The 24,832-nt window shown below is 38.3% G+C and overlaps 1 protein-coding gene across 2 annotated transcripts in view; it reads left to right on the plus strand.

The window, feature by feature from the left end:
* LOC127869930 (helicase domino-like) overlaps nucleotides 1-19,662 on the plus strand; it is a 112,602-nt gene extending 92,940 nt beyond the window's left edge. The window contains exons 44-49 of one of the 2 annotated variants that reach the window (XM_052412598.1): nucleotides 3,761-3,903; nucleotides 4,669-4,788; nucleotides 5,524-5,673; nucleotides 10,138-10,303; nucleotides 14,674-14,742; nucleotides 17,193-19,662. In XM_052412598.1, coding sequence (XP_052268558.1) covers nucleotides 3,761-3,903; nucleotides 4,669-4,788; nucleotides 5,524-5,673; nucleotides 10,138-10,303; nucleotides 14,674-14,742; nucleotides 17,193-18,151 — 1,607 coding nt within the window. In that variant the 3' untranslated portion in view covers nucleotides 18,152-19,662. The remainder of the gene's footprint in view (nucleotides 1-3,760; nucleotides 3,904-4,668; nucleotides 4,789-5,523; nucleotides 5,674-10,137; nucleotides 10,304-14,673; nucleotides 14,743-17,192) is intronic. The other variant, XM_052412590.1, reaches the window with a different exon arrangement.
* Nucleotides 19,663-24,832: the final 5,170 nt, after the last annotated feature.

Below are 24,832 nucleotides of genomic sequence, written 5' to 3' on the forward strand. Positions count from 1 at the left end.
ATTTCTAAACCTGCCAAATGATATATTGATATTTTATTTCAAAGAGGCGCAATAGGGGGCATTGTGTTTCTGATAAACACATCTCTTGTTAAATTTTAATCTATGATTTAGTTGATTTAACTTCGTATTTTAAAACTAAATCTTTGACTTGATCAGCGATAGTACTATTGTTGACTCATGCGTCTCATTCAGTAAGTAAATAAAGGTTGTCACATGTCATTGACATCAAATCCAAACAATGATAAAAAGCTGATTTTCTGTCATAAATCGAAAGTAGGATGTAATGGTATTGTTTTCATTCAAAGAAAAAGACGCCAAAATCATGTAAAAATGTATTTGCACGCATACATCACACAAACAGCATTTTCAATCAACAACCTCGTACAAAACAGGAACATTCATTCATTGGTTTTTGGAAAGAACAGCAAATCATGCACAACAAAGCACAGCAATCAAAACAAGATAACACATCATACAAAAAACTTCAAATCGCACACAATCATTTTCATTCGCAACAATCTCTTCTATCCATACTCCAGGTTGTAAGTACAATGTACTAATTAGAGGTCATTTAATTAGTGATAATTACTTTAAACATGTAAAATATTTATCATATCAAAGACAGTTACCAGTATCAGATTCTTTACGCAAAAATAGACGCACAAATGATGCTTTCTGTTTTTACTTTTTTCGCAGCTCAAAACAACTAACGCCTGACCATTGTTTTCAGTTCAAACATGACTTTCATAGTGAAATAATCTGGCTGTTAGCTGTTATGGATTGGGGGGGGGGGGGGGGGGTTGAAGTTTTCGTACTACCCCAAATATTTTCTTTGTCCCTTGACATATTGCTTTCATATTTTGCATACTTGTTTACCAACATGACCCCAACCTATAAACAAGAGCAGACAACTCTATCAAGCATTTTGTCATAATTATTGCCCCTTTTATACTTAGAATATGCAAGTTATTGAGTAATCTATGTTAAAGTTTGCGTACTACCCCAAATATTTCCTATATCCTTTGACATATTGCTTTTATATGTTGCATACTTGTTTACCAACATGACCCCCAACCTATAAACAAGAGCAGACCACTGCATCAAGCATTTTGACATAATTATGGCCCCTTTTACCCTTTTGAACATTTTGCTTAAATTGCCATAACTTCTTTATTTATGATCACATTTTATTATTACTTTGACAAAACAACACTTACCTGAATACCACAATGGATTCCACCCAAACAATACCCCACACCCCTACCAGAATCCCTTTCCCCCCCCCCTCAAATTTTTTTTTTTAACATCTAATAAATTACCACACCCCACATTATACCCCCCTCTCACCCCCTACCCCCTGCACCCCAAAAAAATATTATTTTTTAAACAATCTAATAAATTACCCCCCCCCCCCCCCACATTATACCCCCCTCTCACCCCTACCCACCCCCCCCCACTCCCCATAATTTTTTTTTTTAACATCTTATAAATTACCACACCCCACATTATGCTCCCCTCTCACGCCCCCACCCCCTTACCCCCCCCCCCCACCCCCCAAATAAAAACTATTTTTTTTAAACATCATCTAATAAATTACCACACCCCACATTATACCCCCCCCCCCCCCCCCTCCCCCCCAATTATTTTTTTTCCTTTTTTTATTTTTGAAAGATCGTCTAAAAATTATTGAATATGAACAATTTCCCCATGCTGGCTTACGTTATACTGTCAAGCACTTGAATAGTCGAGCGCGCTGTCCTCTGACAGCTCTTGTTAGCTCACCTGTCACAAAGTGACACGGTGCGCTTTTGTGACCGTGTGATGTCCGGCGTGTGTGCGTGCGTCCGTCAACAGTTTGTTTGTGTAGACAGAAGAGGTCACAGTTTTCATCCAATCTTATTGAAATTTGGTCAGAATGTTAATCTTGATAAAATCTGGGTTGGAATTGTATTTTGGTCATCTGGGGTCAAAAACTAGGTCACTACATGCAGGTCAAATAATAGATAAACCTTGTGTAGACAATAGAGGTTGCAGTTTTCATCTAACCTTTATGAAATTTGGTCAGAATGTTTATCTTGATGAAATCTGGGTTGGAATTCTATTTGGGTCATCTGGGGTCAAAAACTAGGTCACTAGGTCAAAAACTACGTCAAATAATAGAAAAACCTTGTGTAGACAGTAGAGGTCACAGTTTTCATCCAATCTTTATGAAATTTGGTCAGAATGTTTATTTTGATAAAATCTGGGTTTGGATTGTATTTGGGTCATCTAGGGTCAAAAACTAGGTCACTAGGTCAAATGATAGAAAAACCTTGTGTAGACAGTAGAGGTCACAGTTTTCATCCAATCTTTATGAAATTTGGTCAGAATGTTTATCTTGATCAAATCTGGGTTGAGATGGTTTTTGGGTCATCTGGGTCAAAAACTAGGTCTCTAGCTAAAAAACTAGGTCAAATAATTGAAAAACCTTGTGTAGAGGTCGCAGTTTTCATCCAATCTTTATGAAATTTGGTCAGAATGTTTATCTTGGTGAGATCTGAGTTGGGATTGTATATGGGTCATCTGGTGTCAAAAACTAGTTAACTTTGTCAAAAACTAGGGCAAATAATAGAAAAACCTTGTGTAGACAATAGAGGTCGCAGTTTTCATCCAATCTTTATGAAATTTGGTCAGAATGTTTATCTTGATGAAATCTGGGTTGGGATTGTATTTGGATGATATGGGGTTAAAATCTAGGTCACCAGGTCAAAAACTAGGGCAAATAATAGAAAAACCTCGTGTAGACAATAGAGTTGGCAGTTTTCATCCAATCTTTATGAAATTTGGTCAGAATGTTTATCTTGATGAAATCTGGGATGGGATTGTATTTGAGTCATCTTAGGTCAAAAACTAGGTCACTAGGTCAAATAATAGAAAAACCGTCAAAATTTGTTTGTGTAGACAGTAGAGGTCACAGTTTTCATTCAATCTTTATGAAATTAGGTCAGAATTGTTATCTTAATGAAATCTGGGTTGGGACTGTATTTTGGTCATCTGGAGTCAAAAACTAGGTCACTAGGTCAAACTTTGTTTAGACAATAGAGGTCACATTTTTCATCCAATCTTTATGAAATTTGGTCAGAATGTTTATCTTCATGAAATCTGGGTTGAGATTGTATTTGGGTCATCTTAGGTCAAAAACTAGGTCACTAGGTCAAATTATAGAAAAACCTTGTGTAGACAATAGAAGTCACAGTTTTTTCATCCAATCTTTATAATATTTGATCAGAATGTTTATCTTGATGAAATCTGGGTTGGGATTGCATTTGGGTCACCTAGGGTCAAAAACTATGTCACTATGTCAAATAATAGAAAAACCTTGTGTAGACAATAGAGGTCACAGTTTTCATGCAATCTTTATGAAATTTGATCAGAATGTTTATCTTGAAGACATCTGTGTTGGGATTGTATTTGGTTAGTCAGGAGAGGGATTCAGCGCCATCATGGCCCTCTTGTGTATTTATGGGAATCGGCATGGTAAGAATGCCCTCTGTTTGTACTGAAACCTGTTTCAAATGTCAAGGTCATCTTGGCAATTTGCCGAAGGTAGGACTTCTCTCCAGCTTGAGGTAAAAAGGGTGAATTGTGTAGCCTTGAATTTATGCCACTCGACTCATTTCTGGATCTTGTATGCTTTCTGGAGGATTTTCCTGACACTTTTTGTCATTGAGACAAAATTCAGGTCTTATTATTGTGGTAGAATCTGTGCTGCCTTTTCCAGCCACAGTTCAGCAGCAGCTACAGGCAGGTGGGCACACCTTTCTCCCACAACAGATGGCTATCTTGCAGCAGCAGACCCTGCTAAGACAGAAGACGGGCCAGCTCGTGGTTCCACAGCGCACTGTACAGAAAGCTGCTAATGTGGTGGGTGCTTAAACCTATAGTTAACTCTTGTTATATTTTACTCAAAATTTGCTAAGAATTACTTGTTATAGTATGTGTAATTTGAAGTTCACCCCTAGCTAGATTCAGCCAGCATCACACATCAATGATAAATCAATACATAAAAATGAAATTAAAAACACACATTCAAATATTAAAACCTTCAAAATAACAATTTAAAATGAACGTAATCCAAAATTGAAGATGATAAAATAAAAAGTGATCCTTAGCAAATTTTGAGTAGTATAATAAAGCCATAAAAGTATTATGTTATATCCAACAAATAAGTGTTTATTGTATTGAACCACCAGAATGTGTTAGGTCTTCATTGTTTTTACAGAGACACAAGAACATAATTATGTGTGTTCTGTGAGCAATCTTAAACCAGTATGGATGTGGTGTCCTTAGAAGCAATCAATTAGTGTAGAGTGTATTCAAACAGCAACCAACACAGCAATAACATAAGGATAACAGTTGGGTTCTGAAAAAACTGGGTCTAATGCATGTGCGTAAAGTATCGTCCAAGCTTAGCCTGTGCAGTCTGCACAGGCTAATCAGGGACGACACTTTCCACCTTAACTGGATTTCGTGTTGAAAGAGACTTCCTTTTAATGAAAAATACCGTAAAAGTGGAAAGTGTGTCCCTGATTAGCCTGTGCAGACTGCACAGGCCTATCTGGGATGACGCTACGCAAATACATTAAGCCCCGTTTTCTCAAAAGGGGTCTGATAATGTTTGATGTTTAGATTGACCCAAGACAACAACAGCAACAACAACAGCAGCTGAAGCAGATCAAGACTCCGCTGGCCCTTCCTGCCCAAAAGACTGTGATCACTCAGCAATTGGTCACCAGCAACCTGCCACAGGTAACCAGGCAGTAGTATTTCACTAACCACAATAGAAGAACTCATCACATTTATTTCTCACCCCATAGTTGTATTTATGCTCTAAATTAAGCTGAACTGGAGTTCCAATTGTCCGATAATCTTCAGCAGAAATTCCATATTGATTAATACCCAACTCTGTTTTTACAAAGTTCTTTTTACAGAAGACTAGTAAATCTTAGTGGTAAATTGTTCAATTGAATGTTTGGTTCTATAAGAACTAATTTCAACAAGAATTCCGCAATCAGAGACATATGACCCCAAACAGGGCTTTGACCTCTAACCTTGTGATCCTAATTTCAATAGAGGTCATCTACTCTGTAAGGCCAATTCACATGTGCAGTATCAAGCCAATCGTTCTATTTGTTGATGTTATCGATCAGAAACAATTTTCACACTTATTGTGACTTTGACCTAGTGACCCCAATTTCAATAGGGGTCATCTACTGTCCAAGGCCAATGCACATGTGAAGTATCAAGCAAATCGGTGAATTCGTTGATCAGTTATGGATTAGAAACTAAACTGGTCTACTGACGGACAGACTGGTCTACCGACAGAAAGACCAACCGACATCCAGCAAAAGAATATACCCCTTCTTCTTCAAAAGAGGGGCATTATAAAATCTTCTTCTTCGAAGAGGGGCATTATAAAATGAGAGGTGCCGGAAATGTTTACCATTATCTTGTTTCTCACTCTTATGTTTTCTCCGTCTCAAGGCTGGTCAGTTGAAGGGACCTGCCACATTCAACCGCCCGGTCAGCCTGACCCCAGAAGGGTATAACCGACTGAAACAGCAGCAGCAGCAATTGGTGCAGCAGAAGCTGCCTGTGGGGACATCCGTGGCTCAGATTCAGCAGGCAAGTCAGGTAGGCCTTTCCTTCATTGTTGGCCTTGCTAGGTCATGTTACAAGTCCGATTCTGATAAAACTTCTCACAAATGTTCCTTGGGTGAACCTATTTCAAATTTGTTCACATTATGCCCCTTGGGTCAAATTTGACCCTGCCCCGGGGGTCAATAAATTGAACATATGCTTATATAAAGCCTCTTTTGTGAAAACTTTAAAAATCTTATTGACCTAGGGCTACCAAATTCGGTATGTAGTGACATCTAATAGTTCTCTACTTAGTTCGTTCAAATTATGCCCCTGGGCTCAAATTTGACCCTGCCCCGGGGTCACAAAAATGAACATACGCTGAAATAAGGCCTATTTTGTGCAAACTTTAAAAATCTTTTTGTCCATAACCGTATGGCATAAGGCTACCAAATTTGGTATGTAGTGACATCTAATAGTCCTCTACCAAGTTTGTTCAAATTAAGCCCCTGGGATCAAATTTGACCGTTCCCCAGGGGTCACAAAATTGAACATTTGCTTATATTGGGCCTTTTTTGTGCAAACTTTAAAAAAAATCTTGTCCATAACCATTGGGCCTATTTCTACCAAATTTGGGATGTATTAAAATCTTAAAGTTCTCTACCAAGTTTGTTCTTATTATGCCCCTGGGGCCAAATTTATCCCTTGAAGGCTCCCATTAAAAAGTTGTTCAAGAAAATTTGATTCATCAAAAAACATGGCAACAGGAAGTCGTTGAACTTTGCATGTTAATGCGTTTTTGCTATTTATTCATTATGGGATGAATAAACTATTTTCTTCTCAAACTAAAAGTGTATAAAAATACACTTGGAATAACTTTTCAAAAACAACCATGACAGGTAACCAACGTCAGATGGATAAAGTAAAGGAAAGTTAGGTCAAGCTAATTGTTTGTCATGATATCTCTTTAAACCTCATGCCATATGCAAGTAGTGTTGCCATGATCGCAACATCTTGATGAATTATAATTATGCCCCCCTTCGAAGAAGAGGGGGTATATTGCTTTGCTCATGTCGGTCGGTCTGTCGTCCGTCCACCAGGTGGTTGTCAGACGATAACTCAAGAACGCTTGGGCCTAGGATCATGAAACTTCATAAGTACATTGATCATGACTCGCAGATGACCCCTATTGATTTTGAGGTCACTAGGTCAAAAGTCAAGGTCACAGTGACCCGAAATAGTAAAAGGTTTTTTGAATGATAACTCAAGAAGGCATACGCCTAGGATCATGAAACTTCATGGGTAGATTGATCATGACTTGCAGATGACCCCTATTGATTTTTAGGTCAAAGGTCAAGGTCACGGTGACCCGCAATAGTAAAATGGTTTCCGGATGATAACTCAAGAATGCATACGCCTAGGATCATGAAACCTCATAGGTAGATCGATCATGACTCGCAGATGACCCCTATTGATTTTGAGGTCACTAGGTCAAAGGTCAAGGTCACGGTGACCCGAAATAGTAAAATGATTTTCAGATGATAACTCAAGAATGCATATGCCTAGGATCATGAAACTTCACAGGTAGATTGATCATGACTCGCAGATGACCCCTATCGATTTTGGTGACCCGAAATAGTAAAATGATTTTCGGATGATAACTCGAGAACGCTTTTGCCTAGGATCATGACACTTCATAGGTACATTGATCGTGACTCGTAGATGACGCCTATTGATTTTCAGGTCACTAGGTCAAAGGTCAAGGTCACAGTGACAAAAAACGTGTTCACACAATGGCTGCCACTACAACATACAGCCCATATGGGGGGCATGCATGTTTTACAAACAGCCCTTGTTCAATTTTTTGTCTCATAAACATTTACTTTGTTTAACAAACAAGCTCTACAAAGTTATCATTCCTACTGCCTTTCAGCACCTCATGAACCTGAAAAACTCATAACTTTATGTTCCTCAGGCAAATATCTTCTTGGTAAATAAACAATTTCTTCACCAGGTTAACAATCCTGCTACACTCACTAATGCCTCAAGAATGAAGTAAAGTTCAGGTGATCTACGTCATTAGGTATTTTGCATATGTCATGAACTATATAAGTAACAGAAACTTTGAAACCTACAAACTCTTTTTGGAATTTTGGAAAAAGATTCATGATTGATTGAATTAAGGAACTTTCATTCATCTTGCAAAACATGCGTAAATTTGATCTTCAGCATCTAAAAATATGTGAAATAGAAAGAACAACAATATCTTTGGAGAGATAAATGTACCTACGTTATTAGCAAAGGACCTGTGCGACAATTCTCGGGCTTTTTAGTCTGTTTAGTTAACACCGTTGTAACGTTTTCCATATATTAAAATGCTCACCCTTCCAACTTTAAGCACCCAGTGGGACGAGGGATAGAAAGAGAAAGTCACATGCTTAAGTACATTTCAACCCATGCGCATTGAACGCTTTTTTCGCATAAAAAAACAGTGGAGCGATACAGGGCCATCATGGTCCTCTTGTTTACTTTGGGGTTAAGAAATTATTTGCATGTGTCCAATGCACATATCATCTGGAGCTGCCTTTCACAGTTTATGCACGACCAACACAATTTTATGAGAACAATATGATTGTCACTTTTTAGCTCACCTGATTGCACAGGTGAGCTTTTGTGACCGGTCTTTGTCCGTCGTATGTCCGTCCGTCCGTAAACATTTGCTCGTAAACAATCTAGAGGCCACATTCCTTGTCCTATCTTCATGAAACTTGGTCAGAGCTTTGTCCCAATGAAATCTCGGCCGAGTTTGAAACTGGGTTGTGCCCGGTCAAAAACTAGGTCACTAGGTAAAAAAAAATAAAAACCTTGTAAACACTGTAGAAGTCACATTTCATGCCCAATCTTCATGTAACTTTGTCAAAATGTGTGTCGGAATGATATCTTGGTTGAGTTCAAAAGTGGTTCCGATCCGTTGAAAAACATGGCCGCCAGTGGGCGGGGCAGTTTTCCTTATTTGGCTATATAGAAACCTTGTAAATACTCTAGAAGTCACAATTTTTGCCCAATCATCATGAAAGTTGGTCAAAACATTGGTTCAATTGATGTCTCGGACGAGTTCAAAAATGGTCGAGATCGGTGAAAAAACATGGCAGCCAGTGGGCAGGGCATTTTTCTCTATATGTATATTGTGGCAGTTTTCCCTATTTGGCTGTAGAGAAACCTTGTAAACACTCTAGAAGTCACAATTTTTGTCCAATCATCATGAAAGTTGGTCAAAACATTGGTTTTATTCATATCTCGGACGATTTTGAAAATGGTCGGGATTGGTGAAAAAAACATGGCCGCCAGTGGGCGGGGCATTTTTCTCTATATGTATAAAGTGAAAACATGTGAACACAGTAGAAGTCACATTTTTTGCCCAATTTTCAAGAATTTTTGCTGATAACATTTGTTTCCTTGATTCGAGAGTCAAGTTCAAAAATGGTTACGGTCAGTTGAATAACATGGCTGCTGGGAGGGGGCAGTTTTCTCATTATGCCCCCCCCCCCCCCAACCCCCTTTCGAAGTAGAGGGGGTATATTGTTTTGCTCATGTCGGTCCGTCCGTCCACCAGATGGTTTCCGGGTGATAACTCAAGAGAGCTTATGCCTAGGATCATGAAACTTCAAAGATACATTGATCATGACTCGCAGATGACCCCTATTGATTTTCAGGTCACTAGGTCAAAGGTCAAGGTCACGGTGACCCGAAATAGTAAAATGGTTTCCGGATGATAACTCAAGAACGCTTATGCCTAGGATCATGAAACTTCATAGGTACATTGATTATGACTCAAAGATGACCCCTATTGATTTTCAGGTCACTTGGTCAAAGGTCAAGGTCACAGTGACCTGAAATAGTAAAATGGTTTCTGGATGATAACTCAAGAACGCTTATGCCTAGGATGATGAAACTTCAGAGGTACAATCATGATGACTCGCAGATGACCCCTATTGATTTTCAGGTCGCTAGGTCAAAGGTCAAGGTCACGGCGACCTGAAATAGTAAAATGGTTTCTGGATGATAACTCAAGAACGCTTATGCCTAGGTTCATGAAACTTCATAGGTATATTGATCATGACTCCCAAATGACCCCTATTGATTATCAGGTCACTAGGTCAAAGGTCAAGGTCACAGTGCCAAATAACGTATTTACACAATGGCTGTCAAGGTCATGGTGACTCAACTTGGAAAAATAGTTTCTGGATGATAACTCAAGAATGCTTACGCCTAGGATCATGAAACTTCAAAGGTATATTGATCATGACTCGCAGATGAAATAATGATGAAACTTGACCAGGATGTTTGTCTGGACAATATCTAGGTCAAGTTTGACATTTGGTAAAGATTGAATGAACCGACTCCTCTCAGGTGAGCGAACTAAGGCCATCTTGGCCCTCTTGTTATGATTTGAGGAAAACTGCCAAAATTGAAGTGTGTGCAATCTGTCCTAACATCTGATGCAAATGTCTTCTTCAGATCCTGACTGGTTCCCATTTGCAGCAGGTGGGACAGGGTTTAAAGGTTACAATGGCCCAGGGAGCGGGGGCTACCCTTGTGAAGACTGTGACCGCACAAGCTGGAGTCACAATACCCGTCTCCAATGTGAGCATAAATGTCAGCGTGCCAACAAAACCTGGAGCTGGTAAGTGGAAGTCCTGGGTCTGATGAGTAAGATCTATCAAGTAAAATGAAGGTTCAGTTATATCAAATCAATTACTAGTATTCAGTTGTCAAAAGTTCATGATTGTGTTATTTTTAGCTCATCTATTTTTTGAAAGAAAAAAAATGAGCTATTGTCATCACCTTGGCGTCGGCGTCCGGTTAAGTTTTGCGTTTAGGTCCACTTTTCTCAGAAAGTATCAATGCTATTGCATTCAAACTTGGTACACTTACTAACTATCATGAGGGGACTGGGCAGGCAAAGTTAGATAACTCTGGCGTGCATTTTGACTGAATTATGTGCCCTTTTTATACTTAGAAAATTGAAAATTTGGGTTAAGTTTTGCGTTAAGGTCCACTTTTTTCAGAAAGTATCAATGCTATTGCATTCAAACTTGGTACACATACTAACTATCATGAGGGGACTGGGCAGGCAAAGTTAGATAACTCTGGCCTGCATTTTGACTGAATTATGTGCCCTTTTTATACTTAAAAAATTGAAAATTTTGGTTAAGTTTTGCGTTTAGGTCCACTTTTTTCAGAAAGTATCAATGCTATTGCATTCAAACTTGGTACACTTACTTACTATCATGAGGGGACTGGGCAGGCAAAGTTAGATAACTCTAGCGTGCATTTTGACAGAATTATGTGCCCTTTTTATACTTAGAAAATTGAAAATTTTGGTTAAGTTTTGTGTTTAGGTCCATTTTATTCCTTAAGTATCAAAGCTATTGCTTTCATACTTGCAACACTTACTAACTATCATAAGGGGACTGTGCAGGCAAAGTAATGTAACTCTGACTGGGATTTTGACAGAATTATGTGCCCTTTTTATACTTAGAAAATTGAAAATTTGGTTTTGTTTTGTGTTTAGGTCCACTTTATTCCTACAGTATCAAAGCTATTGCTTTCATACTTGCAACACTTATTAACTATCGTAAGGGGACTGTGCAGGCAAAGTTATGTAACTCTGACTGGCATTTGGACAGAATTATGGGCCCTTTATACTTAGAAAATTGAAAGTTTGGTTAAGTTTTGTGTTTTGGTCCACTTTACCCCTAAAGTATCATAGATATTGCTTTCATACTTGGAACACTCGCAAACTATCATAAGGGTACAGTAAAAGGACAAGTTGCATAACTATGGATGTCATTTTTACGGAATTATGGCCCTTTTTTGACTTAGTAACTTTGAATATATGGTTAAATTTTGTGTTTCGATCCACTTTACTTCTTAAGTGTCAAGGCTATTGCTTTCAAACTTCAAATACTTTCATGCTATCATGAGGTTACTGTACCTGGCAAGTTGAATTTTACCTTGACCTTCAGTGCCTTTCCCAGGAATTGTTCAGGCGCCCCGGGGCCGACCGGGGGTGGGTTCGGGAGGCGTGTCCCCTCCCGACGTTGATTTTTTAAAATTTAACGTGTCAATTCACGTTCTGTGGTGCGTTATAACTCAAAGAAAAACAGCGTCAAAAGACGTCATTTGGTGCGCTATAACTCTTCAAAAAATCCCCCAGTCATTTAAAAATATTTTTTTTTTTTATTGTTTAATTGTTATAAAACTTTTCCCCACAGATAGTAAAATCCCGACTCGAACGATTCCCCAATACATCTGTTTCAACCCGACTATTACTGTATACTTACTATTTTTCAAGTTTCTATTTATTACCCGATAATCCCGTTTATTCCGTTTTTATCAATCTCTTTCTGGTAAATATTTTACAATAAAAGCTTTCAGTTATTTCTTTAACACAAACCTTGCCATTTTTTAAGTGACTATTTATAGATTTGATGAAATATTGCCTCTGAATATGCGTCAATCCCCTGACCTGTTGTGTGCTTGTTAAAACGCTCAATACACGCCATTTGTATGCAATAGACGCGACGATGTATATGTTGCATAATTTTCGCGCTCTTTTTAATTGAGAAAAAGATTCGACACAAAATAAATTTGCACTGCTAATTTGAAGCAAAAATATTTAACGTTGCGGTAACATTTACATTCGGAAGTGTGTTGCGGAATAAAAAAACGCGTTAAAATCAACTTAAGGTAATGGGTTTCGGATTACAAATTTAATTATTCCCATTTGAGATTTCAACAAATATTAACCGTTGCGTTATAAATTAATTGATAATTTGTTTACACACTTTACGTGTCGAATAAATGTTTTGACGGAATTATGCATGATATTCACGTTGTCCACGAGGATCACGGCCGGTTGCCATCATCAGTCTTCTAACTATCGATTATCGGACGAAACATATACAAGTGTGCGTAATTAATTCAACGAAAATTTGTTAAAGCGCATTACGTGTCGAATAAATGTCAGAAAAACAAGGTGAATCAGTTCTATAAATGGACATGTTGAAATATACATGTACTGGAAGTAAATAAATTGTTATCATATAATTGTAACCGGGAGTCATTTGCACAACTTACTCGCTATAATAATTAATTGTTTACCACTTGTAATTAATTTCTCGTATTAATTATGAGTCATAGGTAACACTTGTTTACAGTAAAAAGGTGTGATGATGATGCCCAAAACCGTCTTTAATGTTCTGTACTGTACTAATTACCGGTTTTATATTACTCAAATGGTACAACTTCTTGCTAATCAAGCTGCGATAAACTCTTACTTCATGCCCGACGTCAATCAAAAATAATGGTCGCTAGTTAACCCCGCCCTCAAAAGCATTCGCGTAACCAATTGGACGATGAACTTCACAGTTTGACGACTGGAAAGTTACCAGATACATCCTTGTCAGCATTTAAATGACCGTGTAATGTGGCTAGAATGATCGATACGCGCGTCATGCTATTCTCTTATCAGTGGATTATCCATTACCCCATGTGGTGTTTATGGCGATTACTTGTGAAAGTAGGCACCGAGTGCTCTTTTAAAACAGGGAATATTGATACACTGATAGGGAAACCTTGATTTGTTTGGACAATCTCCAGTTTCTTTTACTGAAGAATACACTGATTGGAAACTTTCAAGCGCCCCGGGGATTCTGATTTCGAAATTCAAGCGCCCCGGCAAGGGGCGCTTAAATGGCCTGGGGAAGACCCTGACCTTTGAATGACCTTGACTCTCAAGGTCAAATTATTAAATTTTGCTAAAATTGCCATAACTTCTTTATTTATGATTAGATTTGATTGATACTTTGACAAAACTACTCTTACCTGACATACCACAATAGACTCCACCTAAACCATCGCCCGTGCCCCCCCCCCCCCTATTTTTTTTTTTTTTTTTTAAGATCATCTCACAAATGACCACCACACCCTCACACTATACCCCCCACCCCACCCCACCCCCTCCCCAAATTTTTTTTTTAAACGGTTAAAAAACAAAACTATTTATTTTGATTATTTTATGTTTGAAATACCGTCCAACCATCGCACCCAAGAATCCCCCCCTACCCCCACCCGAATCCCCCCCCCCCCCCCCCCCCCCCCTAAATTTTTTTTTTTTTTTTTAAGATCATCTCACAAATTACCACCACACCCTCACACTATACCCCCCCCCCCCCCCCCACCTCACCCCCCCCCCCATTTTTTGTTTGAAACGTTTAAAAAACACAAATATTTATTTTTATTATTTTATGTTTGAAATACCGTCCAACCATCGCACCCAAGAATCCCCACCCCCACTGCCCCACCCCATCCCCCCCCCCCCACCCCCAACCCCCCAGATTTTTATTTCCTTTTTTTTCGCATTTTTGGAAGATAATGTAATAAATGTCCACACCCCCACACAATGCACCCCTCTTCACTCGACCCCTCCCTCCTTTGTGATTGAAAATGAGAGTCCCTTCACCTTTAAAAAGAAAATAGATGAGCGGTCTGCACCTCAAGGCGGTGCTCTTGTTTTAAAGAGTTAGTGTGCTTTGATTTAAATTAAATGTTAGATTCAGGAACCTTGTGCAGTTTTGTTTTAATTATTTTGAAATTCAATAGAAAATTCACAACAGTTTCCCCTTAGGAGACAGCGCACATGTGGCAAGGGAAACAGTCAAGGATACAGTGTCTGGGACAGCTTCTTGTTTCAGTTTTTTTGCCCCCTGATCGAATTTTGTTTTGGTGTGTCTGACCCAAAACTTAAAACTTGGTCTTAACTTTTGCAACATTAAAGATAGCAACATGATATTTGGCATGCATATGAATCTCATGGAGCTGCACAATTTGAGTGGTGAAAGGTCAAGGTTATCCTTCAAGGTCAAAGATCAAATATATGACTTTAAAGTGCAGTAGGGGACATTGTGTATATCCATGTACTTCTGATTGTTAAAATATGTTATCATTATTTTTGGAATAATATAGAATTTGCAAATAAATGTATTTCAGCAAAGCAGATAAATCAACCAATGGCCTTAATCCAGCAGCAGAATAGAAAGCCAGGAGTCACACAGAAAGGTAGGTTCAGTATAACAAATTGTAACTAAATTATACATTCATTACCATTGATGACACTATCCGATAGATGACTGTTGTGTTTCATTAGCTCATCTTTTTTTTTAAGAAAAAAAAAAGAGCTATTGTCATCACCTTGGCGTCGGCGTCCGGTTAAGTTTTGCGCTTAGGTCCACTTTTCTCATAAAGTATCAATGCTATTGCATTCAAACTTTGTACACTTACTTACTATCATGAGGGGACTGGACAGGCAAAGTTATGTAACTCTGGCTGGCATTTCGACAGAATTATGGGCCCTTTTTATACTTAGAAAATTGAAAATTTTGGTTATGTTTTGTTTTTAGGTCCATTTTATTCCTTAAGTATCAAAGCTATTGCTTTCATACTTGCAACACTTACTAACTATCATAAGGGGACTGTGCAGGCAAAGTTATGTAACTCTGACTGGCATTTTGACAGAATGATGTGCCCTATTTATACTTTGAAAATTGAAAATTTGGTTAAGTTTAGTGTTTAGGTCCACGTTTTTCCTAAAGTAGCAAAGCTATTGCTTTCATACTTGCAACACTTACTAACTATCGTAAGGGGACTGTGCAGGCAAAGTTATGTAACTCTGACTGGCATTTTGACGGAATTATGTGTCCTTTATACTTGAAAATTTGGTTAAGTTTTGTGTTTTGGTCCACTTTACCCCTAAAGTATCATGGATTATGCTTTCATACTTGGAACACTCGCAGACTATCATAAGGGGACAGTAAAGGACAAGTTGCATAACTCTGATTGTCATTTTTACGGAATTATGTCTCTTTTTTGACTTAGTAACTTTGAATATATGGTTACATTTTGTGTTTAGATCCACTTTACTTCTAAAGTATCAAGGCTATTGTTTTTAAACTTCAAATACTTTCATGCTATCATGAGGGTACTGTACGTGGCCAGTTGAATTTTTACCTTGACCTTTGAATGTCCTTGACTCTCAAGGTCAAATTATTAAATTTTGCTAAAATTGCCATAGCTTCTTTATTTATGATTAGATTCGATTGATACTTTGACAAAACAACTCTTACCTGACATACCACAATAGACTCCACCCAAACCATCCCCCCCCCCCCATTAATTTTTTTTAAATTATAGATCATCTCATAAATGACCACCACACCCTCACATTATACCCCCCCCCCCCCCCATCCCCCACCCCAAAAAAATAATTTTTATCCCCCGGTAGGGTGGCACATACTGTCCGTCAGTATGTCAGTCAGTCTGTCCGTCTGTCAAAAAAAAACTTAGCTCTGTCTGTCCGAAATTTTAACATTGGCCATAACTTTTTTAATATTGAAGATAGCAACTTGATAGCTTCATGAGAACACCGCTTTATTTTTAACCAGGTTTTCCGAAGGAAAAAACTGGTTATTAGATTGGCGAATGCGGGCGGGCTGGCTGGCTGGCGGGCGGGCTGGCGGAACAAGCTTGTCCGGGCCATAACTATGTCGTTCATTGTCAGATTTTAAAATCATTTGGCACATTTGTTCACCATCATTGGACGGTGTGTCGCGCGAAATAATTACGTCGATATCTCCAAGGTCAAGGTCACACTTTGAGTTCAAAGGTCAAAAATGGCCATAAATGAGCTTGTCCTGGCCATAACTATGTCATTCATTGTGAGATTTTAAAATCATTTGGCACATTTGTTCACCATCATGGTACGGTGTGTCGCACGAAAGAATCACGTCAATATCTCCAATGTCAAGGTCGCCACGACTAAAAATAGATTTATTTTTTTTTAAACAAACTTACAAAGGGGGTTAATTTTGTTTGTTAATTTCAAAAGTTCAGTTTGAGTTTTCTCCCTTTATCAGATTTTTTTTTCACAATGAAAACCTGGTTTTGTGACAATTTTGTCACTTGTTTATTAATTTTTTTACCTTTGACCTTGAAGGATGACCTTGACCTTTAACTTCCACCACTCAAAATGTGCAGCTTCATGAGATACATATGCATGCCAAATATCAAGTTTTTTTTGCATTTTTTTTAAGATAATGTAATAAATGACCACACCCTCATGCTATGCACCCCTCTCCACTCCACCCCTCCCTCCTCTGTGATTGAAATTGAGATAGGTCCCTACACCTTTAAAAAGAAAAATAGATGAGCAGTCTGCACCCGCAAGGCGGTGCTCTTGTTTCAATTTACGAAGTCGTCATCACCAAGGAAAACATTTTCGGATAACGGATACGGTTATCTGGATACTGATTTCAGATACGATTCCCATGGCTAATAATTACATATTTTCAACAAATATCTGTTTTCATTTCCTTGTAACAGTCCAACTTCTAAAAATATGGTTTAAATGATTTACGTCCCAATTTTTGCCATGTTTCCCATGAATACTTTAGTAAATTTTTAATAAGCCCATCACTAAATTGTGTAATACAACAGTTATGTGTCAACTACAGGTCTGCAACAGAAGCCTGGTCCCCCGTTGCTGGGTGCAGTGCAGATCATTCAGCAGTCGGGTCCAGGTCGTCTGACGGTGCAGCAGCTGCAGCAGCTTATGAAGCAGAACCAGCAGATGATCCACACGTCCCAGCCCACCATCATAGCCTCCGTGACCCAGCAGGGGGTGCAGGCAGCCAGCCAGCTGCCAAAGGTCATTGCCACCTCAGCTACCATCCAGCCCACTCAGATACAGCAGGTTGTTGGGGGCTCAGGGCTTGTGGCTGCCAGTGGGGCCAGTGGCTCCATGGTCACTGTCCCTGTCCAGTTAACGTCTCTCAATCAGGGCCAGTCACCCTTGACAGCCGTTGTGAAACCTGCGGGTGGTGTGGAAGGGGCCACCACTGTTCAGATCCACCCCTCATCACTGTCCCAGAGCAAGCTTACAAGTGTTCCCCAGAATGTTGTAGTGACGGCTGTTCAGCATGCTGTTACATCACATAGCCACTTGCCAGCTGCCTCCCAGGTGGTGGTGTCAGGGACCACAGCTTCTGGGCAGACACTACAGGTGACTGTGCCAGCGTCATCTCTGATGCAGAGTCCCCCCCATCCAGGGAGTATGCCTCATGTAACTGTGCAGGGGACCAGGGCAGTGTCTGCCTCCCCATCCCCTGTCACCAGCGTCACACTGACTCCTAAAGCAGCAGCATTGGGTTCCCCTGCCACGGCCACTTACACTGCCACACCTATAACTATTAGTGCGGCATCAAGCCAGTCTAGCGGGGAGCAGGTGACCATTCTTCAGCGCCAGCCCAGTGGTACCACAGTGCACATACAGCAGGTTCCGTCCCAGCCTGGCAGTCAGACCATACAGATTCAGTCCCAGGTCCAGTCAGCACCTGGGGGCCAGGTGGCCTCACCACAGCAGGGCAAGACTGCATACAGCATGAGGACCAGGAACCAGTCGAAACCACAGTAGTGTGGCGTGCAGAGGGGACCAGTCTTAACCACTAGTGTGGGGTGTCGAAACCAGTTGTATTGCGTTAAGGGGGAACCAGTCCAAACCACAGAAGAACGGGGTAAAGGGGAGACAGTCTAAGCTACCTTGTTGAAGTGAATGTAAAACAAGTTCAAATGTAGTATTTAGAGTGAAGATGGAGCCAGTCTAAACCCAGCAAGAGTAATAGGAACCATTCCAAACCTCAGACTTTGGTGCGGGCAAATGGGGGGAACCAGTCACAACCACCCAAGTGAGGACTGGGAATCAATACAAATACCAGCAGTTGGGTCGGGTTATTATGGAACTGGTCCAAATCCCATCTTCTGTATTGCTGTATAAGTTGTTGCTCATATATTAATGTGAGGTGTTCAGGATTTAATGATAGTTCAATGAACACTTAAGATATTGAGTTTTAATAGACTTTTCTAACAACATACAGTGGCGATTGTAACGATTATCAGGCAGCTAGCATTTTGATTTATACTGGTGTTTTGTGAAGTATTAGTAAATCTATATTGTTAACATATATATTTGTGTAATACTTACTCCAACTGTTATAAAACAATGGTTTAATTAAATTCTTTATATAAAAACAAGCAGGAAAATTACATTACAGGCTATATCATATCGTGTAATGGTTATGAAATAAGGGTTCACGCTTTACATTTTATTTTTCCTCTCTTCAAAGAAGAGGGGGTAAATTGATTTGCTGGATGTCGGTCGGTCTGTCTGTCGGTAGACCAGTTCGTTTCAGATCAAAAACTCGTCAATGAATTGACCCATTGTATTGATACTTCACATGTGCATTGGCCTTGGACAGTAGATGACCCCTATTGAAATGAGGTAAAAGGTCACTGTCACAATAAGTGAATTGTTTCCGATCAATAACTCGTCAACACTTCATATTTGATTGGCCTTGGACGGTAAATGACCCCTATTGAAATTGGGGTCACTCGGTCAAAGGTCACTGTCACAATAAGTGTGGAAATTGTTTCTGATTAATAACTCGTTACCAAATTGAACCATTGGCTTTATACTTCCCATGTGCATTGGGCTTGAACAGTAGATGACCCCTATTGAAATTGGGGTTAAAGGTCATGGTCACTGTCACAATAAGTAGGAAAATCGTTTCTGATCAATAACGTGCAACCAATTCACCTATTGGCTTAATACTTCCCATGTGCATTGGCCTTGGATAGTAGATTATCACTTGAAATTTAGGTCAAAGGTTAAGGTCACAATAAGTGTGAACATTGTTTCCGATCAATAACTCGTCAACGAATTGACCGATTGGCTTAATACTTCATATGTGCATTGGCCTAGGACAGTATATGACCCCTATTGAAATTGGGGTCACTTATTCAAAGCCCTGTTTGGGGAGGGTGGCATGTGTCTCTGACTGCGGAACTCTTGTTATTTAGTATCTGGTTCATGCTATACAGTATTATCTGCATAAAATGTTATGTACAAGAAATAATGGTTTAATGTGTTGAAGTTTTTTTTATATATTTGTCTAGCAATCACAACTGATTCAGTGATTTCAACGCATTTGAAATACATGTATCTATAAATACCGGTATGATATCATACTTATTGCCAAAAGCGAGGTGAGCTATTGTGATCACTCAGCGTCCGGCGTCCGGCCGGCCGTCCGTATACAAATTTGTAAACATCTTCTACTAAACCATTGAGCCAATTTCAACTAAATTTCATGTGGAGCATCCCTAGGTCATGGGACAAAAGAATTGTTACAAAAAATTTGATCACATAACCAAGATGGCCGCCATGACCATATATGGTTAAAACCTTAAAAAATCTTCTTGTCAGAAACCGCTCATCAGATTTTCAAAAGATTTCACAGGGATGACCTTTGAGGGCTCCCCTGAAAAAGTTGTTCAAAGAAATTTGATTCGTCAAAAAACATGGCCGCAGGAGCTCGTTGAACTTTGCATGTTTATTCGTTTTTGCCTATTTTGTGAAAACTTTCAAAAATCTTCCACATTTTTTGTCCGATCCTTTCCAAATTTGCACAGTGTCTTTATATCAATGAGGACACAAACCCTACAAAAAATGAGCATTATTGGTCCATGAAGTACAAAATTACTTCCCCTTGAATTGAGAAAATGGTGTTCATGCAATAAAGTCCAAATTTTTCATCCAATTCTTTCCAAACTTGTAAGGATTTAGCATGGTTCAAACAAGGGAAACAACTACGGTTTATGCATGTTCTTTTTATTACAGATTTGCCTCCCTTTAATTCATTCAAAATCTCATTTTACAGCAGAGATTCCAAATCTGACCTGTAAATGAGCCCCATATTTACTGCTGGTGCTATGTTACCTTTTCCCATTTGATCATTCTTAAGTATTGGTCTTGTAATGCTGCTACTGCTACTGCTACTGCTACTACTACTACTACTACTACTACTTCTACTACTACTACTACTACTACTACTTCTACTACTACTACCACTACTACTACTACTACTACTACTACTACTACTAGTACTACTACCACCACCACCACCACGTCTACTATTACTACTTCTACTACTACTTCCACTACTACTACTACTTTTACCACTACTACTACTACTACTACTACTACTACTACTACTACTACTACTACTACTACTACTACTACTACTTCTACTACTACTTCTACTACTACTACTACTACTACTTCTACTACTACTACTACTACTACTACAACTACTATTACTACTACTACTACTACTACACCACCACCACCACCATTCACAGTGACAAAAAACGTATTCACACAATGGCTGCTACTACAACTTATAGCCCATATAGGGGGGCATGCATGTTTTACAAACAGCGCTTGTTTCTATGGGATTTTAACCACAACTGTTCATGTTTATCTCCGACACATATTTTTAGGTCACCTGTCATGAAGTGACACAGTGAGCTTATGTGATCGTGTGATGTCCGGCGTCCGTTGTGCGTGTGTCCGTGCGTCCGTCCGTCAACAATTTGTTTGTGTAGACAGTAGAGGTCACAGTTTGCATCCAATCTTGATGAAATTTGGTCAAAATGTTTATCTTGATGAAATCGGGTTTGGGATTGTATTTGGGTCATCTGGGGTCAAAAACAAGGTCACTAGGTCAAATAATAGAACAACCTTCTGTAGACAATAGAGGTCACAGTTTTCATCCAATCTTTATGAAATGTGGTCAGAATGTTTATCTTGATGAAATCTGGGTTGGGATTTTATTTGGGTCATCTGGGGTCAAAAACTAGGTCACTAGGTCAAATAATAGAAAAACCATGTGTAGACATTAGAGATCACAGTTTTCATCCAACCTTTATGAAATTTGGTCAGAATTCTTGATGAAATCTGGGTGGGATTGTATTTGGGTCATCTGGGGTAAAAATCTAGGTCAAATAAATAGAAAAACCTTGTGTTGACAATAGAGGTCACAGTTTTCATCCAATATTTATGAACTGTGGTCAGAATGTTTATCTTGATGAAATCTGGATTGGGATTGTATTTGGGTCATCTAGAGTCAGGAACTAGGTCACTAGGTCAAATCATAGACAAACATTGTGTAGACAATAGAGGTCATAGTTTTCATCTGATCTTAATGAGTCAGGTGAGCGATTCAGGGCTATCATGGCCCTCTTGTTACTTGAGCATGTGAAGCACATCGTTGTAAACATACATATATATAACAGCATGAGTTGAAGAACTCACAAACACACATCATTTTAAAGAACAGTTAATCTAAATAAACATGAAATAAACATATTTCGTGAGAATGTCACATGGATGAAGTTAATGAAAGGTGATCACACAATGTGATACGTATAGTTTTACAATTGTAGCAATAATTACATAATTCTGACCTTATATTCTTTGTAAAAAAAGTATTATTATACACTAAATATAAATGACATTTTCTCTTATTTTAACATATTTTAAACTAAACATGGCAAGCTTTTGTAATACAGTTTTTAACCAGGTTTTCTGAAGGAAAAAACTGGTTATTAGATTGGCCCATGGCTGGCGGGCAGAACAAGCTTGTCCGGGCCATAACTTTTTTTATCATTGTGGGATTTTAAAATCATTCAGCACAGTTGTTCACCATTATTAGACGGTGTGGCGAGCGAAAGAATTACGTCTATATCTCCAAGGTCAAGGTCACATTTGAGTTCATAGGTAAAAAATGACCTTAAATGAGGTTGTCCAGGCCATAACTATGCCATTCATTGTGAGATTTTAAAATCATTTGGCATTTTTGTTCTCCATCATTGGACGGTGTGTCGCACGTAAGAATTACGTCAATATCTCCATGGTCAAGGTCGCCACAACTAAAAAATGGATTTATTTTGAAACAAAGGGGTTAATTATAAACAATCAGTTCAGTTTGAATGGTTTCCCTTTATCAGACTTTTTTTCAAATTGAAAACCTGGTTTTGTGACAATTTTGTCCCTTGTTTTTAACTATTTAGTAGTTTAATAAACTTGAACATATTTTGCCGGATTCTATACTATTTTGGAATTGATGCATTCCTAACATCATTATAATACGGACATTTTAGAAGAAAGTGAAATTCATCCTTGATGTCATTAGGTTACATAATATACATTTGCGTTGATCTCTTTTAATGTCCTGGTGTCTGCCCATTTCTATAGATAATTTATTAGATTTTAGCAATAATGTTCCTATGTTTTTTTATTTTCAACAATATCAAGATACGATGATCTTTCAAAAACTGGTTTAAGTTCCTTATATAGGATCATTGAGCTACACGACGTCACAATGGCATTCCAGTTAGTGATTTACTGATCTCGTAATCTGTTTTTGAATAACGGTATAAATTAATAATTGTCAACAGATTCGGGGAATAGCCATACATCGGTGAAACCGATTTGGTTAAGAATGCCCCGTAATTTCGATGACCAATTGTTTGCATTATTTTTACGTTCAATTTCTAATCTCTGTAAAAGAGCAACTTGTTTGAGAATACTATTTCCCTGTTTCACTGTATGTAATTTCAAAATAATATTTAAACATCTTGACATCTGTCCATATGCAAGGGAAATCGACCAACTTCGGCATTTTTACGTTCAATATTCTTACAAAATTTATGGTGAACGCGCTCAATATTTTCCCCTTTGATGGATCCCCAAACTTCGCAGTTATCGTTTAAATTAATTAAGCGTAAAATAAACATTTTAACGGGTACGTTCATACCTTTTGTTAGGTTGAACAAAGAATGTATTGCTTTTAATGCTTTGCCATATATAATGTTTTTGTTGCGGACACAAACGATCCATCACTTGACATAACAATTCCAAGATAATTAAAATTATTAGAAAGTTCTAGTTCTTAACCTGTACAAGGCCATTTTAATGTTCAACTGATTGAAGCACCTTTTCAGAAAACCATTACCTTGGATTTTTCAATGTTAACTGTTAAATTCCACTGATCGCAGGTTTCTTAATTTATAATGATTCTTGAAGACCCTCTTGTGTGTCAGAAAATAAAACGCATCGTCGGCGAATAATAATATATAGATATTTGGTCTAATGTCATTCCGGCGTTTATTCCATTCTGCAGACTTAATTCAATGTCATTAATAAAGAATTAAAACAATATGGATATATCTCCCCCTGAATTAGAGCAATGTTACTATTGAATATGTCTGACAGATTAGCCATGTGTTTAACCTGTAATTTAACTACTTTGTACATGGATCAAATAAGTGTTGACAGTTTTTCCGTTGATGTCCAGATTATTCATTTTACTCCATAATTGACCGCGATTGATGACGTCATATTCTTTCCGGTAGTCAATATAACAATATAGGTTTTCTTTATTCTGCAACTGCCTTTCTTCGAGGGCATTAAGAATAAATATTGCATCTACTGTGCCACAATTTGGTTTCAAGCCGAATTGTGCATTCGTTAAAATTTCATTTGTTTCCGCCCATTTTTAAAGGGGCTGTTAAACAGATTTTTGCATGTATTGAAGCATGTCATTAAATGCTTTATATTGATAAATTTAAACATTTGACCTTAAAATCTCCAGTAAAAAAACAAGAATAGAATTTAAACAAGAGATTGACAAGCAATATGGTCCCCTGAAACTCCACCATTGTTAGTAAAATAAAAATTATTTTTTTAATTTGTTGCCATAGCAACAAGAATTCTTGACGTTGGAACAAAATGAAATGTGCATAATCTCCATAATGCCATCTATCCATGTTTCAAGTTGTATGAAAAAATATGAAGAACTTTTTAAGTTATTGCAGGATCCAGAAAAGTGTGACGGACTGACAGACAGACTGAGACACAGCGCAAACCTCCAGTTCCCTCTGGTTTCACGACGCTTTATAATTTTCAGGTTTTCAAATCGTCAAGATGCATAAAATGGATATTTAAGAGTCAGTATTACTATTATCTCAAAAGTATCGTAACAAAAACGAAAATTTGCGAATCTAAAACTACTTTTTTTAATTTTGTCAATTTACCAAAACATTAAACGGCCCCTTTAAGTTTTGTGTTGTTGTTTGTTTATTCAACAAGCATTAGTTTTTAAAATCTAAGCGTATAATCAGAATGCCTTGAAAGGGTTTCGTCACGAAAGAATGTTAATAATTTATAAATGTAAAGATATACAACAGATTCACG

Source organism: Dreissena polymorpha, chromosome 1 (genome assembly GCF_020536995.1).
Source record: "Dreissena polymorpha isolate Duluth1 chromosome 1, UMN_Dpol_1.0, whole genome shotgun sequence".
In the NCBI taxonomy this organism is placed as follows: Eukaryota; Metazoa; Mollusca; class Bivalvia; order Myida; family Dreissenidae; genus Dreissena; species Dreissena polymorpha.